The sequence below is a fragment of the Argiope bruennichi genome, chromosome 9 (genome assembly GCF_947563725.1).
Source record: "Argiope bruennichi chromosome 9, qqArgBrue1.1, whole genome shotgun sequence".
In the NCBI taxonomy this organism is placed as follows: Eukaryota; Metazoa; Arthropoda; class Arachnida; order Araneae; family Araneidae; genus Argiope; species Argiope bruennichi.
Genome location: NC_079159.1, coordinates 55,123,906 through 55,140,985, shown reverse-complemented (window position 1 = coordinate 55,140,985; position 17,080 = coordinate 55,123,906). Strand labels below are relative to the sequence as shown.

Below are 17,080 nucleotides of genomic sequence, written 5' to 3'. Positions count from 1 at the left end.
TCTGAGGTGGAAAAAAAATGCGAGAATATGAGAAAATAGCAGGATTATGCACTATAAAAGTAAATAGTTAGATTCTCCCTTCTTACGTTTCAAAATATTATAAATTAGTCAAAAATAATATATTTTTATAGAGAAAAAATTATAACTTTTGATGAATACAGTAATGGAATATAGACATGTTTTTTTAAAATAAAATATATAAATAATTGAAAAAGATTTTGATAAAAAACTTTTATTTGTTTACTGTATGTGAAGCAGATTTTTTTTTTTTAATTTTAGTTTTTTCGACATGTTTATTTTAACATTTTTTTTATCCTGAAAGTCGTTTTCAAACACCTGCATTATAAAGAATAAAAGTTTAATTTAATTAATGATTGATTATTAATTGAACTCTGCAATTATTAATATGGCATTATGCTATCGAAAACACACTTGTATTTGAAATTTCCATTCTCTAACTTTTTGATTTTCTTCCAAGACGAAACTCATTTTTACAAATATGAACTAAATTAAAGTGTTTAAAAAAAATCGAAATTTTGTTTAGAAATGTGCATGTTTTAAAGCTAGAAAAATAATTTTCAATACATAAAAAAGATGAAAATAGTTCAAATTAAATAATAATTTTTATGTTTAGGCCATACAAAAAATAGCTTACAACAGAAAATTATATATTCAAGTAATCTCCATAGATTCCTTTAATAAATAATCATATTGATTCCTAAATTAGCATTGTCAAGACTAAACATTAGAACATAAATCAATTCAAGGGCTTTAAGTCTCATCAAATTTCTCATATACTGAATACCAAACTAGAAAAAAATATCATATTAAAATACCATGCATATTTTTTGTAAGGTTCGTTAGCAATCTCTCTTTTGACTATTTTAATTTTGTTTTCGACGATTCTTTATGAGATTACATGTAAAAAACAAACCAATAAAATTCATACAAATGCTCTGAAATATTATATAGTAGTCCAAAGATTCTAGTTCTGTGGGTAGAATATTATAAAAAAATAGTTAAAAAGGTAAAAAAAAGAAAAAAAAATCATCCCTACAATTGTTGTAAAATATTATACAACAGTTGCGTTAAAAGACTCAACCTTAATAGAAATAGAGAATTTTATTTGATTGTTTATCTTGATTTTTTTAAATTAATGCAAATGTTAAAGGAAAATACCTTATCTTGATTTTTACTCTTAAAAATCTTTAATTAGGATTCTAATCTGAGGTTTTTTTGTAGCTCCCCCCTTCGATGTTTATGTGACATGTCCTCACCCACTCCTACTCCATCCTTGGACGAATTCCCCACCCCCTTGACCATAGTGGACATTACACTCATCGTCGTGCTCACGCTTATTATCCTCATCACTATACTCGGCAACACTCTTATCATTGCTGCCGTTGCAACGACTCGACGTCTCCGAACCGTTACCAATTACTTCGTGGTCAGTTTGGCTGCTTCTGACTTGATGGTCGGTCTTCTGGTCATGCCTTTTGCTGTGGTCAAGGAGGTGACAGATGGGCTGTGGCTGTTCGGACAGGTGGCATGCGAATTATGGGTCTCCCTTGATGTCATGCTCTGTACAGCATCGATTCTCAATCTGTGCTGCATAAGTTTGGATAGGTAAGTCCATAGCTTTTTTTCATAAATAAAAATTATATGCAATAGAATAGAATTAATTCACGTGACATATTTAAAATAAAACACATCAATTTCATTTTTGAACCCATGATACATTTTGAGTCATAAAAGTGGGCGTGATGTAAGAGAACTTGTAACTATTTGCATATTTGATAACTTAATTTAATATAATGTATTAATTACATTATATTAGATAACTTAATTTAGAATATAATGAAAATTCAAATTCCCAATTTTAATTAAAATATGATATAATTAGAATTGAGATTCTCCAAATGTGTCAAAGTTTCCGGGGTAAATAGGAAAACCAGGCCGCCATGACAAAGTTACAATAATAATAATAGATAATATAAGAGTTGATACAGAGTAGCAGTATGATTAGTTTTGTAACTTTTATTCTAATAAAGTCAAAGTCATATGTACTTAATCCGCCATGTTTAAATTGATGTAAATATATAGAAATATATTTTAAAATAATCTTTTTAATTTGAATGAGATCGAATTTTTGAAAAATTAGATCTGAATTAGCTTTAAGAGTGCGATATATCATGAAATTATCTGATAATATTATCATAATTAATAATTATCTTAAAATTTAAAAAGAACTAATTACTTATTTCAATAATATTTTATAAAATGCTATAAACATGCAAAATAAAATAACAGCGACATTAATTTTCAGATATTTTCTGCAAAACATAAAAAATCAAGAGAGGCTGGATCATATAATATGAGTAAAATTCTAGAAAAATTTTAAATTTCTATTCTATCTTTTCTATCATGTTAGTTTTGGTTAAATACTGCACATTCAATTATTACTGGTTGCCAAAACATGAAAATAATGCTAACAGTACAAACTCAAATCATTGTGCAATTTTTTGGCAAAAAATTTATTCTTATTTCGAATTTTAAATAAATGTTATGTTAAAGAATGTTAGCTTCACATTCCTTAAAAAAATTTATTCAGTTTTTTAGAATTTATCAAGTTTAAATATTTTTTTAAGATAAAATTTAAAAATGAACTGATAAGGAAAATACAATAAATTTGTCAAATCTTAAAAGATCATGATTTGATTCCAATACAAACGATTTCCAATCATACAATATATTATTCTTAATATTTCAGACACATTTATGGTTTTACATTTCGTATATGAATTATTCATGAAGCAATTGGAAAACTTCAACCTAAAAACATTGTAGCATAATAAAAATTTTAGGCTTAATTTGTCTATATTTTTAGCATTTCGGCAAATTGCTTTTAATTATACAGTAGAAGTAACACACACTTAAAACACCTTAAAATTATTGTTACAGTTGTTTAGTTTCTCTTAGATCTTTTTATTTTCCCAGAAAGAAAATTTTGTATTGTTTTAAAGCAATCATTTAAACTTTAAATGATTATCAATTCATTTCCTATATGTTGCTAATTATAAAAAAAAATCTTAAACATTTCCTTCTTTTCTGAAACTATTGTTTTTTGTGATGTTTTGTGTTTCTTTATATCAAGTTCGCAAAGAATAAAAATTTTATTTATTCGGAAGAAATTCTAATTGGTATATATTAGTTTATATCTTTTCATTTCTATTATCTGAAAAATTCCTGTTAGAAAAATCATCATGACTCTCTTTTCTAAAAATGCAATAATAATTCAAATATGGATAATAAATACCCGATTGAAGACTGAAGAAATAACACTGAATTCCACTAAAAAGAAGAGGATATGTTCAAAGAGCCAAAACTTTTTTTTTCTGTCTTTCTTATGCCATTTGCATTCTGTCTTTAGGGAAAATCCATGTACTTACTATATTATGCATAACTCTATTCGCCTATCAACACACTCCCTGGTACTTCCGAGTGCATTATTCCATTTAGGAGAAAATGGAGCAAAATTGCTCCATATATTCTCTAAATGACTCACCCAGTTCCTATCGTTCTGGTAATAGTCAGTAGCATGAAAAACAAAGACACGTGTTTTAAGATAATGGATAGAAAGAAAGAAAAATACATCAGTGTTTTATGAATACTTCCATTTTAGCTCCTGATAACAAATTTAGCTGGAGATCGTCGATGCCTGTTTCAGCTTATTAAAAAAAAAAAAAAAAAAGAATCAGCTACTTAGAGCCATTAACTCAAGGCGGGTGAAATACAGAAATATATTCTATTATCTGCTGTTATTTTTTCATGAGCATATTTTAAAAGCAAGTTCGACAAACATGGAACATATTGAAAAAATAAAAATTTTATTGGTGCTTAAATGTTAAAAAAATTTACTTTTCGATACAATAAGTGGGTTATATAGTTCTAAGTTTTATCGAAAGTAGTAGTATTTTTAGCATTGAAAGCATTTTTAGTTGTAATTATCCAGGTGCTTTAATAGAATGGGATATTTTAGTTAAAGACTTGTTAATATTATGCGATAGTGACTTCTTTTTCTTTCAAGGAATATTTCAGTACCTAAAATTACATGTAAGCATTGTAAATTTGTTTCTTGGTAAAAGTCAAGTATAAAGAAAGTGGAAGTGGATAAAATAAACTTATTTGGGAAATATAACATTATTATAATGTGAAACATTGTTTCACAGTAAATGTTCTATATTTTCATTAAAAACACTGAACAAAATCGTTATATATTTGAGGCTTCTCTATCCCCGAAATTCGCCGAAACGCGGCTATATTTTAAAATAGTTTAATGATTTCATCAATATATATAAACACAAACTTGAAAAATAGGAATTCAACATTCTATTTAGAAATAACTTGTTGTTCTATAATAATTTCAGTTGGATTCCAGAATATTATTTTAAGTAAAACTTGTCCCAATATTACGAGAGTTGCTTTTTGTTTCAGGCTGATAAACCAAAAGGAGATAAGACAAAACAACAAAATGAATTTGTAATGTAGACTTATTTACTAACAAGGTTACATATCGACAATTTCGCTATGAAGATCCAAGCATTTTTCTATCTATCTATGAAAATCTAAGCATTTCAAGCTATCTATGCATCAGGTATCAGATTCCCTCTTCGAAAAACGTCGCCAATGACGTGAGATGGACCTTCAATATTCCTTTCCAACTCGTATTTAATCTGGGAAGATTTGGCCTCCTAGCCATTTCTTCAATTTAAGAAAGAAGCGAAAATCATTTGGTTCCTTGGGAGCGTTCTTGTTGTGGGGGGAGAGGGGATAAAGATCCAAGTCTATCACAGTAGAAAATATTGTCCAACGAGTTGATCAAGCGATTTCAGATAAAGAGATGGATATAATATAACAGAAATAAGTTAATAACATAATCATGCAAATGTACATGACAAAAAGAATCAGTCAATAAAAACAGAAAATGGCCAAACTGAAAGATGCGAATAAAGGCAATTTACAAAACGAAATAATATAAAAAGTAAGAAAAATAAAAAAGAAAGAAAAAAAATCCTCAATTAAATTTTCGATTTTTAAGTTTCCATAAACTATTGTAGTAAACTGCGATTTAAACAGGATTCAGATTTTATATTTAGATATTAATTAGATATCAAGTGAAAGAAAATTGCAATGCTCAGAAGTTTATTAGAAAATTTTATGACAAAGACAAAATTAACTCTAAAAAATCACAGAATAATTTAAAAAAATATATAAAATAATATAAAACTTAAAGATAAAAAAAAAACGAAAAGAGTAAAAAGAAGGTGTAAGAAATTGAACGCACAAATATACAAACAAGATAAATACAGTAACAAAAATACAAACTTTTGGTGGCAGAAAAAAGCTATGTAGTTTGAACACGTAAAGCAAAACTAGTTCAAAACCAAGGAAAAACATGATTTGCAGCGAATACAAATATTCAATTTTGAAGAATAGTTCTCTATAACGAGATGGACAGGCAGCATACAAAAAAATTCGCTTGTGGACGAAGAATGTTTATAACCTTCCTGATGCATATTCTATTCTTTAAAGAAAAATCAAAGGACCTTCGGACCAACGAGAATTAAAAGGAACATGAAAGCCCATCTCTCAGCAGTGGTAATAACGCTTTATGAAGAAGGGATCGAGAAACTATAACAAATATTTGAATCTTCACGGCAACTATGTCAAAAAATAATTATTTTTTAAATATTCAGAGCAATTATGTCGAAAATAATTATGTACGTACTTAAGCATAAACGGTAATCAATTTCTTTTGCTCTCAACTAGTTCCTTTTTAATGGTCCATCCTACCCTGAAAAAATGTCTTCATATTAATGTGAATTGCTCTTCTCTAAAAGCAATTCATTAATAAGCATGCACACCACATTCTTTCAACCGTTTCTTCTGTTTATTTTTTCATTAACAATTAATTCAGTCGTATGCTTATAAACTATATTTGATGCATAGTGAAAGGGAAACTATAAATAGAATTACAGTCGGAAGCTTATAAACTGCAAAGCGGTTTACGATAACTCCTACGCATTTGAAGATTTAACGTTATCCAGTTTCTGCGGTTATCGGAGACGCATTTTCCACTATCGAATGCTACATGTTAAGATTTCTGCTAAAATATCTTCTATTCGAGCTTTTAATTTTATATAAACCGGAATAACCATCATTGAACCTTATCACGTGAGAGATGAAAATTAAAATTCTATATAGTTGAAATGTATATTTGAATAAAGTGAAAAATTATAACATACTTGTCATTTTTTTAAGCTTTGGGAAAGCAACTTCTTTTATTAATTTTGTTTGCCCTTGAAATGAGTTGGAAATGGTTTGAGTCCCGTTTTACTGTCTTTGTAGGTTTCTCGGAACTTCCAATAGAAATTATACGGGATTTTTCAATGATCAAATACCCTCTCTCTGAGAACTCCAGATAATATTGAAACTTGTTCCATTTTATAATTAAGTATTCTTTATCAAAAGTTTTAAACTCTTAAACATTTTAATTCTTTATTATAAAATGGTTTGTCATCGTGAATGGTTTATGATGAAATTTTAACTTCTATCTTCTTCTAATTTCATGATTCTTTTCCATACAGTACTTTTGTGGAAAAGAATTCTCGGAAATGCTGTAGAAAGATTGTGGAAATATAGATTAAATTCACAGCAATAAATATGTTTGTAGTTTAAATACCAAATTCAGAGAACTTTTCATTTAATTCAGAATTAAGAGTTTAATTTTTAAAGTTATGCGTTAATTTTTAAAGCATTGTCTTATAAAATGATGAGCCTTATTCATGGTACAAAGCGGATGATTAATCAATACATAATTTGTTTAAATTAAATCATTCTTTTTTAGTTGTATTTAATTGCAAATTAATCTTTCTTACTTTGACACTTACACGCCTTAATTTCCTTCAAAATTTAGTTCAATAAACATAATTCAAAATTTAATTCGGCTATAATCTATTGAAAATCTGGTTGTTGTTCATAAAGCTGATGTCGAACAATTTTAAAATTTTAGTATCAGATATTATTAATCTATTTTTTTCTTTTGTACAAATTCATTAAGTAATATTGAATAAGAGCAATTAACATACATTTCCATAAAGGCCTAGTAATAACTTTTAACTTTATTAATTATCAGCACAAAGATGCAAGTCATTTGTCGAAAGTATTGGCTCAGCTTAACTGTGAAACGTTAGTTGCAGATAATGAATATATATTTAATATCTACATGTTTAATTATGGAATCAACATTTGAAATTCGCTATGTAATCAATGATATTAAGTAATACTGCTATTATTTGTTTAGGAATTTTTTACTCACATAAATTAATAAAAATATGCGAAATATTTCATGATATGAAATTACACAATAAATATAAAACCTCCATATTACGAACTACATTCACCATGGTGGAACTATTCTATTAAAAAATAGTAATATAGCAATAATGATGCAAGAAAATATCTAAAATGATTATTTAAAACAAAGAAGAAATTTTTTTTCATTCATTTTATATATTAAAATTTATTATTATTATTAATGTTCAATAGACCATATTGTTGAATATACTGTTGTTCAATCAAAATCAAATAATATCTACAATAAAGCCAAGTTCTTTCTAAATCTAGAACTTAGCTACTTATTTTTATAAAGGAAAGCAGTTTTCTTTTGTTTCCCAAAATGCTTTATTTATACTGAATCTAATACAAATAACTTTGGGAACTAACCCATTTATGAGTTATTGTATGCTTTTGTAGCTCCAATTTCTCCAGAGAATGAATTTATTCTTCAAGTTTTTATTCATTTTGCTCACAATATAAATTTACATCAGTTTCATTCAGAATTTTAAAGATATTTTATCAATCTTTCATATATACTTGAAACTTTTAAGTTGCGATACTTTAAAATATAAATCACTAAAAAAATAGGAAAACTTTACGTGACATAATATCTGAAGAGTTACATAACAAAACCCCTCAAAACAACCATCATCTAATAACTTCCCAGAGATGAGGTAATTGATGTGACGTCGTATTTTCTCTCGTACCTACATCACTTCAATTGCATCAAACAGAATGTTATTTCGTGCTTTAATATCATATTACACTGATCTATCTTCTATTAAAATTTATAAGAGATTCCTAAATTAAAATGGCATCGATCATTTGATATAATTTGATCTTTCACGACAATATGGATCTATTGTACTGCGCCATTTAAATTTCCATTTTCAAGAATTATATGCTATCAAAAATTCCACATTTTCGCTTTCTTTCATTCTTAATTTTCGTCATATGCTGCCGAAATATGGTATGATATCTTCATATTCTTGCGGGTCAATATATATTGTTGATTATTAAACGTGGAATTATTGTTTAATAGCAATTAATTTAAAAGCAAAAATCATTTGGATTCATGTATATTCACAAATTTCGTTTATGTTCCTATTGCAATAAGAATGAATTTCTTAAATAAGTACATGCAATTGAAATAGAAGATTGAAGAAATTTATAGCTCAAGGTATTAATGAAAAATATTCGTTGAAAAACGAAAGAATTACTTATTAAATTAAAACGATATAACTGCAATTCTATCTTTGTTTAATAAAATAAGACATCAAATAGTAATTACATATAAATTTACTGTTCCATATGTCGTTAAATAAACCATAACTTTGAATATTTAAATGACCTTTTACGCAGTATCAGAGAAAACAGTTTAAATTAACATAGTTTATTTATTTTCTTCAATGATACGTGCTTAGCGTGCAATTTTTTTTCAGAATTTGAATTTTAAAAAAGATATTTTACTGTGGAATTTCAATTATTTGAATGAAATGGTGATCAGGGCAGGTGAAATACATGAAAATTCGAATAAAGCTTAGAAATTAAAGAGAGAAAAAAAGATATTAAGCATAGAAAAAATTACTTTAATTCAATCAATTTTTATCATTTGTCAACATACAAAAAAAACAACCCTGTAAAGTTCACATCAAAAAAATCGCATATTAAATTTTGTTTGAAGGTCCATTAGATGTGTATATAAGTGTTAAAGTAACAGTATGGAAAGTTGCAAATTATTTTAGTTCCTAAGAAATAACTCTCTTAGTTCAGAAAAGAAGCGACATGCCCACTGACGGCATTTATTTTATTCATTTTCCAACTTCGCCATCATTTTCTTTCTCAAAATTGATTCCGATACTCTGAGATTCGTATAATTGGTCTTCGGATAGTTAGAGATTCCTTTAATTTGGCTCAAGTCAGCTGTACAAACTTTTTTTCTGTATGATCAGCATTTTATCCAATGATACAGTTGTGAAATTGAATGTCTGATGTACTCAGATGCCATCCGAGTGAAAAAAACGTCAATGTAGATATTGCTTTAGGCATTAAAATTAATTTTTCCTTCTTGATACTGTGGCAGTACAAAATTTTTATGTATTAGTGTTATTTTGATTAAATCAAATGTTATTTCACCCATTGTACTAATGCTAATTAGGAATTTCTAATATTTCTTTGGAATTTGAGATATTTCCACAATTATAAGTAATATTTATGTTCTCCATGACATTTAGAATCCCGTCTCAACACAACACAAATCTTTATTCTTATGTGTAATTCTGCACTCTTTGCAGATTTTAAGCTTCCTAGAAATGTCGAATTTAAAAGTAGATGAATTTAGTTTTATCGCTCTCATTTAGAATTATTTTCTTATTGAGAATTTGGGTAATCAAACGTCTATTTTCTAATTCGAAAATCACTTTTTATATCAGTAAGCTATAAAATTATTAATAAAATCTCCTTTATTTTCAAGCTTTGACAAAGGTCTTTTTTTAAGTTGTATTTATAATTATTATGAATAGCCTAAAAACTCTGTGTTCTTACGTAATTTTTTATAAATGGCTAAGTTTGTCATTAAAATTTATTTTTCAATATTGCTTATAAAATACAAATTCTCAAGAACAAAAATATAAAAAAACTGCAATATTTTTGAAATAAAAAGTGAAATAAAAAATAGAAATAGTCTAGATGTAATTATCAAAATATATTATGTAATTTACAAAAGTAAAAGAAAATAACTTCTGATCTTAAAATCTTTTAAAGAAAGAATTTAAAATAATAAAATGTATTTTACGAATTCTTTATAAAAGTTCAGAATAATGTTTAAACTATTCTATCGAGTCTTAAAACTGAAGTATTTTTCTAGCTACTCAAGGAAAAACGTAATAAGTAAAAAATTGTTTTCTATATACCAAATGCTATAAAAGGAAAGTTACAAAAAAAAAAAAAAAAAAAAAAAAAACAATAATAGAATAATCGTCTACAACGTGAAAATCGGAAAACACCACATATCTCATTTTCAACCGCATTACATTGAGGTCAAGCAGAACATAAAACTACAGCCTTTACAAGAGCATAAGAATATTTACATCGATTCAGTACCAAACGATAATGTTTCCATCGAAACTCAAGATAAACTTTTTGTAACTGTGACCGAAATCCCTATTATACAATTGTCAAGAGTAATTCCAGATAGTTTTTATTTTATTATCGTTTAGAGTTAAGAAGTTAAGTAGAACATTTGGATTTCTTTCTTAAATCTGTTTTTTTTGTTGTTGTTGTTTTTTCCTTTTGTGTTTGGCATCTTCTACTCATAGTCTACAAAAGCGCCATATGTAGAAAGATTAAATACGACTGATAAACATTTCATAACATTATTTTTCGATGCTATTTTGCATTCAAAAGACTTCCTCTGGAACATTCTTCTTATTCTATGTTCAATAGGTCCATGCTTTGAATATGAATGATTTGGAACATTTATGGTGCATCCGTAATAAAGCGAGTTCAATTGTTTAATCCACTGGGAAAAAAGGAAAAAAAAACTTTTGAAAAAATTCCAAGCGAATCTTTGAATGTGTGAAAATTTTTCATCAAAGAATTTGCCATAATCTAAGATTTTATTAGTCTTTATAATACAATGGAAATCAGGATATTAATTAATTTTCCATGAACCGTTTTGAGAAATTTTATTCAATAATAAAAGAGAGTAAGTTTTTTACAGGAATATACTATACATAATTTTATACTTTACTATATATACAGGAATATACTATACATACAGGAATATACTATACATTTTTTTTTTGCAGAAAAGCGTATTTGGTCTAATTGTTTAAAGATTACTAAACTAAAAAGGATGGTATCTAATTGTGTAATAGGGATTATGTAACTATCTCATTATTACAAAGCGGTAATAGCTAAATTTTCCATAGCTTAATTAAATTTAGGCGCATTTTAAAAAAAACCTTTAATTTTTTTAACTCTTTATCTGTTCATACAATACATTGCAATTTTTTATGTTACCGTATATCTATATTTAGTTTTAAAATCGTTTTCAGGAAAATCGGAACTAAAAAGACAATTATAAATATTTATAAATCTCAGAGATTAGTAACCATTTTAGCATTCGGAAAGAACATTATGAATACTAATTAGCATATACGTAATGTGTTTAATGTAATTTGCTGTTACAAACTACATCTTCCATTATTAACTTATTGTTAACTGTATGTTAATTTTATTACATTAATTAAGCTAGAAAGATTTTATCTTAGATAGCAAAAATGTCTGTTGATTCTCATTCTTCTTTAAAGAGTAGCGATTTAAAATGTAATATCATAAATAATTTTATTTTCTCGTATACAAAGTACAGAAAGATTCAAACACGACATTTTGACGAATGTCCAGGTTTCAGAACTCCCTAAGTCCGAAGAAAGTATATTTGGCATCATGTCTGTTTGTCTGAATACGATAACTCAGAGCAAGCAAAATCATGATTACAACTTGTCAAATATTTATCTTTACTTTCATTTAGGAAATTAACTATTCACAGATACAATATAATGAGATTGAATAGCTTCAGAAGTACTATATGCATAATTGCGTAAATATCCGATCATATAATTCGAATATATTGAGCATGGCCTGTACGATTTGCAATGGAATTCGTATTTGCAATTGCTCAGCCATATTTACAACACATTTCATATTGAGCTCTATAGCTTAGGCTGTTCCATTTAACCTGAAAAAGAATTAAATAAATTTGCTAGAAAAAAATATGCATGCCTTCTTCCACTATGGGCACGATTTAGAACAACATAACGAATGTGCTTTGCTGTGGCTATTGTGTAAATCTGCATGGAACTTTTGAAAGTCGTAGCAATTGCTAAATTTGAATATGCCATTGTCTAAACCATAACTCATTCAAAACCCAGACCATGCCACAATTATAATGATACACGGAAAAGCTTTGACCTAGATATCCGAAAGACCGAAACACTTCCTACATAGCTGAACAAAGCAATTCACTGATAAATTAGTTAAATCTCCATTCATGATATAATTGTTATTCAGAAATGGTTAGCGGCGACACTATGACTTATTTTCAACAGATATCTTTAATTGGCTGAAAGCATAATTATATCTCACTATAACCATCATTCTCTAAAGTTTGTATAAACTTGCCTTAGGCACTTGCTTATATATCATTTTCTAAATTTGAATATTGTTAACACATCTCAACAATTTTCTTGACGTGATAACATTAAAAAATGTGAAATATATTTTGATCGTGTTGATACTTACACAAAATATATAAATAAAAACAATTTTCATTGCGAGATTTTTTTTCTTTACCAGTTGAAATTATAGAATTAGTATATAATTTTTACTGATAATTATGATAACAAAAATTTTGTTTAGTTAACAAATACTATATGTGCTCTTCAGAATATATCCAACTTGGAGCAATTTTCCCAAAATTTTATATTGCGGTAATCATTAACTAGTAGAGCTCCAAAAACACCCAATAACGATATCATTTTTTTTTATCTGAAATATGACATGTTGACTCAGTTTCAAATCACCTAAGTATCATTCTCCCAGAGGCGGTAGCAGAAGTTGTCAAAACAAGTTCAAATTTAGAAAAAATAATCTGTTTTCGCCTTTGGTAAACAAGAAGATATCGTAAACATCTGTTATATCGAGTCATTTTTATCTTTTCATGAAATATATTTCCCGTTTTTAGTTTGGTTTATGCTACCAGATCAATATTTTTTTATATTAAATAGTTATGAGGTTGCACTGTGGCTTTAGATGTAAATCAATGAAAAATCATTATTATTTTACTTTTATATATAAAGGCTATATATAAAAATGCACATGGATTAAAATAAATTCATTTAAAACTTTCGATAAGTTTAACCAGCCTCCGGTAGTTTACCATCAGCTTTTCGCACACTATCGGGAAGTATACCAAAATTTCATTCCAGTGTTCACAAATGGTTCAAAATGCTTTTTCGTATTCATTTGCCTGTGTTTTTGTCAACTCGTGTTGACAAAAGCGAGCAAGACAATCTCATTGAACTTCATCCATCATGTTCGGTTTTTATCGCAGAAATATTTTCTATCCTTTACACATTATCACAAATTTCTAATGTTCCCCCCGACAATTATATTATTTATTCAGACTCATTGAGTGTTTTAGAATCCTTAATAGCATTCCATCGTTTCAGTCACGCATTAACTTTTAATGTTCTTGAATTATACCATAGTCTTGCTTGTAAAGGCTATTCGCTCCTATTCTGCTGGGTTCTCTCACATATAGGTGTATACCTGGCAATGAATTGTCTGACGAGGCAGCGAAATCGGCCACCATTCTTTTAAATGACCCTGTTCCTTATATCGACATCAAGAAATACATAAAACCCATTCTAAATTTGGAATAGCAATCAGAATGGGAAAGTAAAGAAGCAAACAAGCTTCATTCTATCAAATGATTCATCAAATTTAGGCCCAGTTTATCTAACAGAAAATTGGATACAATTATTATCCGTTTAAGAATTGGCCATACTAGACTTAACACATAAGCATTTGTTGTTGGGGGAGCCCGCCTCTCGATGTACAATATACCAATGCTTAATGACAGTTCAGTATATTCTTATAGAGTGATTACGTTTTAATTTTCAACAAATTCAATGTTTTCATTCGTTCCACATTATTTTATAAAAGATATCCTTCACAAATTGCATAATCCTCATATTTTTATCCTTCTAAAAAAGATTGGATTCTTGCATGAGCATTGTTCATTATCTTTTAATATCTCAGAACCTTTGTAACAATTTTTTTTAAATCCAGAATATAATATTTGTAACACTGAACAGCAGTTTTAATTAACTTTTTAAAAATGTGTCCATACGCCTTTTATGAACCATATATTTGCATATACCTTATGGTTGGCACTGCATAATCAGAAATGGTTTTAATGTTAGTAAACTCTATGAAACTCAAATTATATATAAAAATGAATTTTTATAAATATATTTTATATAAATATGTAGTTTTTATATGATTTTTATGAAATTGGTGTAAATATTCTTCAAGAGAAAAAGCCAAGGCTATGTATGTACCGAATTTGGTTGCTTAAGGTCTAATGGTTAATCTTGTATATAATGACTTGTAGATTAAACATAGATACACCAATACTATGTTTTATAAATATAATTAATATATATACTTATTTATACTTGTTTGAAATGTACTGGATTTGTTTAAACTGATATCAAATTTGTATGGGCTGTAGGGAAAAATGAAAAATCCATATATGCTTGATCTTTCAATAAAATATTTTGTAATTCTGATACATCATTTAATTTCTGGAATGAATATCTTTTAAACAAATAAAAAAAATCTTAAAATTCCAAGGAAATTCATTCTTTAATATTTACTTATTCACTTTTCTACAAAAAAGGTCTTACAACGCCATGCTAACTCATTCCTTATATTTATATACTGTGTTTCTCTAAATAGAAATATGTTTTTAAGTTCATTTAATCCCACCTCAACTCACTATTTCTTTCTCCAGGTATTTCGCCATCACACAACCCCTGGCATATGCTGTCAAGAGAAGCGTGCGATTGGCCCTGATCATGATTGGCGCTGTTTGGTTGGTCAGCGCTGCTATCACTTGCCCGCCAATCTTCGGATGGCGCGACAGGGGGAAAACTCCTCAAAACGATACGCAATGTGCGTATATCGATGATCAAGGATATGTCATTTACTCGGCATTAGGTAGTTATCTACTTTTTTCCACATGTTTATAAATGTAATTATTTTACTAAGAATTATAAATATAATGATATGTTATTCGTGCGATTGGCCCTGATCATGATTGGCGCTGTTTGGTTGGTCAGCGCTGCTATCACTTGCCCGCCAATCTTCGGATGGCGCGACAGGGGGAAAACTCCTCAAAACGATACGCAATGTGCGTATATCGATGATCAAGGATATGTCATTTACTCAGCATTAGGTAGTTATCTACTTTTTTCCACATGTTTATAAATGTAATTATTTTACTAAGAATTATAAATATAATGATATGTTATTCGTGCGATTGGCCCTGATCATGATTGGCGCTGTTTGGTTGGTCAGCGCTGCTATCACTTGCCCGCCAATCTTCGGATGGCGCGACAGGGGGAAAACTCCTCAAAACGATACGCAATGTGCGTATATCGATGATCAAGGATATGTCATTTACTCGGCATTAGGTAGTTATCTACTTTTTTCCACATGTTTATAAATGTAATTATTTTACTAAGAATTATAAATATAATGATATGTTATTCGTGCGATTGGCCCTGATCATGATTGGCGCTGTTTGGTTGGTCAGCGCTGCTATCACTTGCCCGCCAATCTTCGGATGGCGCGACAGGGGGAAAACTCCTCAAAACGATACGCAATGTGCGTATATCGATGATCAAGGATATGTCATTTACTCGGCATTAGGTAGTTATCTACTTTTTTCCACATGTTTATAAATGTAATTATTTTACTAAGAATTATAAATATAATGATATGTTATTCGAAATTTAATTTGCTACACTAAAGCTTAGAATTTTCCAAATGAAGTAAAACAAGGATCGTTTCATGGATCAATATTATTTTCATTTGAGGCATATTTTTGTGGGGATGTGTATTCCATTCAAGGGCTATTATTATTAATAATGCACAGATAAATGACTGGAATGATACGTTTGAGTTACATCATCACTCAATATACGATCATTAAAACCATATAAAATTGAAGGATTGTAAAATTAACACATAATATCCTGTAACAAACTGCAATGAATAGGCTTAGGGCGTGGTTAAAGGCTTCCGTGTACAATGTCAATACTATATCTCGCACCAGAGAGGTTTCAAGCATTTGGTGATATGAAAAGTATTTGCCCCAGAATAATCTATTACACAATGGTCTGATAATAAACATTATTGCCTCCCGATATGCAGGATCTAATAGTAACATAAGAATTAAGACACATCCCACCCATGTTAACACCCACCCAAAATCTCCAATCATGATCTTTGATAAAAGATTTAATTCGCCAACGGACCAACTCAATTACATCGCCTCTATTGTACAACAAAAAAGTGAATCGTTTTTTTCCTTTTTCCGTTGGCGAAGAAAGAAGTAAGAATGATTTCTTATTTTTTTGCAGCTTCTCATCAACATATTTGAGGTAGAACAAGAACACTAATCATCAAAACTTTAAATAAAATAAAATATTATTAATTCTATTCTGCGCGTTTGAAAATTTTTCAGGTTAAATTTTTAGTGCAAACATGGTAAGAATTGCACACCGAAGATAACTGATATTTCTGAACGTATGTATGCATTGTCAACGGATTGCTGTTGAGAGATTTAAAGATTAGTGTAAAAAGTTTATACATCTTCATAAGGTAGAGATGTAAGAGATGCATCTTTTTGTGGAAGGTAATATCTTTTAATAAAACATGGTTTTTTAAAATCGGTTTCTGATATACAGAAAAAACGAATGTGCGTTCCGATTTTAAGCTTCCAACTCAAGTGATTTTTTACATGTTGATTGCCGCGCTGAATTTCTCACATTGTATTTCACATATCCCGGCTGGACACTGGTGACCACTATGACAATCAACGTGTTAA

At 28.5% G+C, this 17,080-nt stretch overlaps 1 protein-coding gene across 1 annotated transcript in view; it reads left to right on the top strand.

Annotated features, from left to right (window-relative positions):
• LOC129984205 (5-hydroxytryptamine receptor 1D-like) overlaps positions 1-17,080 on the top strand; it is a 154,228-nt gene that overhangs the window by 131,006 nt on the left and 6,142 nt on the right. The window contains exons 3-4 of the mRNA XM_056094028.1: positions 1,243-1,626; positions 14,981-15,186. Of these exons, the coding sequence (XP_055950003.1) occupies positions 1,268-1,626; positions 14,981-15,186 (565 nt within the window). The 5' untranslated portion in view covers positions 1,243-1,267. The remainder of the gene's footprint in view (positions 1-1,242; positions 1,627-14,980; positions 15,187-17,080) is intronic.